This window comes from Asparagus officinalis, chromosome 5, assembly GCF_001876935.1.
Source record: "Asparagus officinalis chromosome 5, Aspof.V1, whole genome shotgun sequence".
In the NCBI taxonomy this organism is placed as follows: domain Eukaryota; kingdom Viridiplantae; phylum Streptophyta; class Magnoliopsida; order Asparagales; family Asparagaceae; genus Asparagus; species Asparagus officinalis.
In genome coordinates this window covers 87,206,733-87,209,707 of record NC_033798.1, presented here as the reverse complement: position 1 = coordinate 87,209,707, position 2,975 = coordinate 87,206,733, and the positions used below count along the sequence as shown (strand labels likewise).

Here is a 2,975-nt window from a genome sequence, read left to right as displayed (position 1 = left end):
AAAACCACCTGCCGGCAGGAATTTAATAGCTTCATGGGAACGCATAATAAATTAACTCATTATAATGAGCATACTGGATCCTATCTAGACATCCATCATTTTCCTAAATGAAATTTAGCAACCCAATGTTTCAGGTTGTGTAGCGCTTGCTAAACAAGCTTAACCATCACGTCAAAGCATACTAAATTATCAAATCGAAAATGACAATATCATCAAGTCAAAGGGACCATGTAACAATTTGAATTCTCTATCTCTTAGATGACTCATCCTAGAGAATTCAAATACGATCTAGTGCTACACACATCATAATGCGTGCTTATGACATACACCCGGAGAATCTCCATTCCCGATGGTTGAGACCTACCACCATATCTCATATATCGTTGTCATGCATAATAACATGTTATAACAAAGTTATCATTTACTAGTTATAGGTTAAGCACAAAATTAAGAAATTTCTAAGTTAGATCATATCTCCAAGCAAGTGACCATCACAGTGCATGATCTAACAAAATAACTTCTAAGGATATATATAACAATTATATAAATAATACCCAAATTATGTGCAATAATTAAATTTATTAACATTACAGTATTATTACATAATATGTATTTGATGTTCAAGGGCAAATTATTATTACTATTCCAGCACATATTGTAGTCTAATGATTTCTCTCAATGAAGAGGTTTACTTTTGGCGAAGAGAGCTGGGAACCTAGTCCTACTTATACAATTAATATGCATTGTGGGGGTAGAGAGTTCGAGTTAATACGCCCATAGAAAAGGACGGGTTCGTGTTGGTCGGTGCAAATATAGGCCAAGGTCAGAACCCATGGGTGGGGTTTAAGTTTAGAACAGCGTGTAGAATATGTGCAGAATATACCATCCTAGTATATAAATTAAGTGCAAACTTTATTTTATTTCTAGGAAAAGTCGGGATTTCTGGCAAAGAAATGGATTCTTTATAGGTTGCAACCAAAAAATAGGTGAAATGGGACAGCTATTACTTTGAGCTTAAACTACTCAGAAATTGAACCTTCGGACACCACACGGTAGTTGGTTTGCTTTCTCCTGATGACGACCTTAATTTTGTTCTCAATGCAGGAAATCGCTGGCTCTGAATCCACCGGATTTTGACTTTGCACACAACATATTTTTGACTTGCTTTTCTTTTTAAATTGAGCGGGAGTCATGGAATTTGACCTTGATGTATATATTTGCGGATCCTCTTTTTGTTCCTATGGGCCTCAAGTCCCATAACTTGAACCCTCTCCCCCAAAAAATGCATCTATAAATAACACAGACAAGAACCTCACATCTTCATCGATCACAACAAAATTTCCTCATATTGAGTCATTATTTACAAAAATGAGCGTAGAGATTCTCGACGGAGCAACAATCCGAGCCTTCGTTGACGACGAAGCAGCCTTCACAGACTCCGTCAAGGACCGGTTTGCCTACCTCGACTCTAACCACGACGGGCTCCTCTCCTACTCCGAAATGGCTAAGGAGTTAAGAAGCCTGAGGGTCCTTGAGACTCATTTCGGCATTGACGATGCCGGCCTGAGCTCGGAGGAGCTCGTCGGGCTCTACCGAGGCCTTTTCGCGAGGTTTGATCATGACGGTAACGGGAGCGTGGATTTAGAGGAGTTCAAGGCGGAGATGAAGGAGGTGATGATTGCGGTGGCGAATGGGATTGGGTTCTTGCCGGTGCAGATGGTGGTCGAGGAGGGGAGCTTCTTGAAGGAAGCCGTGGAGAGGGAGTTGGCCGGAGCTGCATAAGCTTAATTATAGCAATTACATGGCTATATACGAGAGATGTTTTGATTGTATTTTCTATCTTTTTTTTTTTCTGCGTTTTAGATGAAGTATGAGATTATAATTAAAGAATGGAGAGTGGTAATTTTGGACATTGAGTAGGGTTTTAGACTGAATATTAATGCAGCCTGAATCTGAATTTTGGAAATTGTCTGGAATTTGAATAACATTGTGTATTCCGTTTTCCTTCTCGTGTTGCTTAATTTACATGAATAGTTTAGTTTTATCCTCCATTCCGTTTTATGTATCCCACTGCACATGGATGCAATCATTCTAATTTAATAAAATTTCAATTTAGAGGAAATGTTTGGTTAGAAATAATGCGATCAGATATACATTTTCAATGTTTGGTTAATAATGTTACTGTTTAAAAGGGTTATTTTCATATATATCCTTAAAATCATGGGTATTTACAAAAACACTCCCCATATCTTAATATTTGCAAAGCTACCTTCAAATCATCAATTTTGGAAAAATATACCCCTAAAATCAATAACCCAACAACTTGGTGATTAAATTTTGACTATTCTTTTGATAACTTTTACATTGTAATTACAAATTAGCTTATTAAAGTTGATGATTAATTACTTTGAGTGTATTTTTTTTCAAATTTGATTATTTGAGGTGTACGTCTGCAAATATTGATATGTAGAGGGTAGTTTTTTGCAAATAACCATGATTTTAGCATATGCAAATAACCCTAAGTAAAAACAAATCAATGCAATTGATGTTCCCACTTGTAAAAGCAATTTCTCTTTTTGTTAGGGGAAGTTGCTATCACATTTTACCGTCGATAATAAAATATATTCTTACTTACCCTAAAACAATGTTGCACGTTCTAAAAAATAAACTTACCATATGTAAAAATTGTGTCAAAATCATTTAAATATTTTTATTATTTTGTTTATGCACAGTGAGATTATGTCCACCGGGATTTTCAACTTGAAGCTAAATTAGGGGATTCGTAGAATTACTTATAGGTTACTCCCGTTTTAATCATTCACGAAGAATATTTATATTGTTATTATAATGGAATAAAATATTTGTTGTAAGAAGTAACAATAAGCTATGATGCATTTATTTAGTAGAAAACGTTTATGCATATTTTAAGTAAGATAAAAATATCATGGACTATGCATAGATAAGATTCGCAAGGC

At 35.5% G+C, this 2,975-nt stretch overlaps 1 protein-coding gene across 1 annotated transcript; it reads left to right on the top strand.

Moving 5' to 3' along the window:
- Positions 1,340 to 1,914, top strand: LOC109843470. Its single transcript, XM_020412398.1, has one exon. It carries the CDS (start codon positions 1,369 to 1,371, stop codon positions 1,780 to 1,782), a length of 414 nt encoding a protein of 137 aa, XP_020267987.1. The 5' UTR covers positions 1,340 to 1,368; the 3' UTR covers positions 1,783 to 1,914.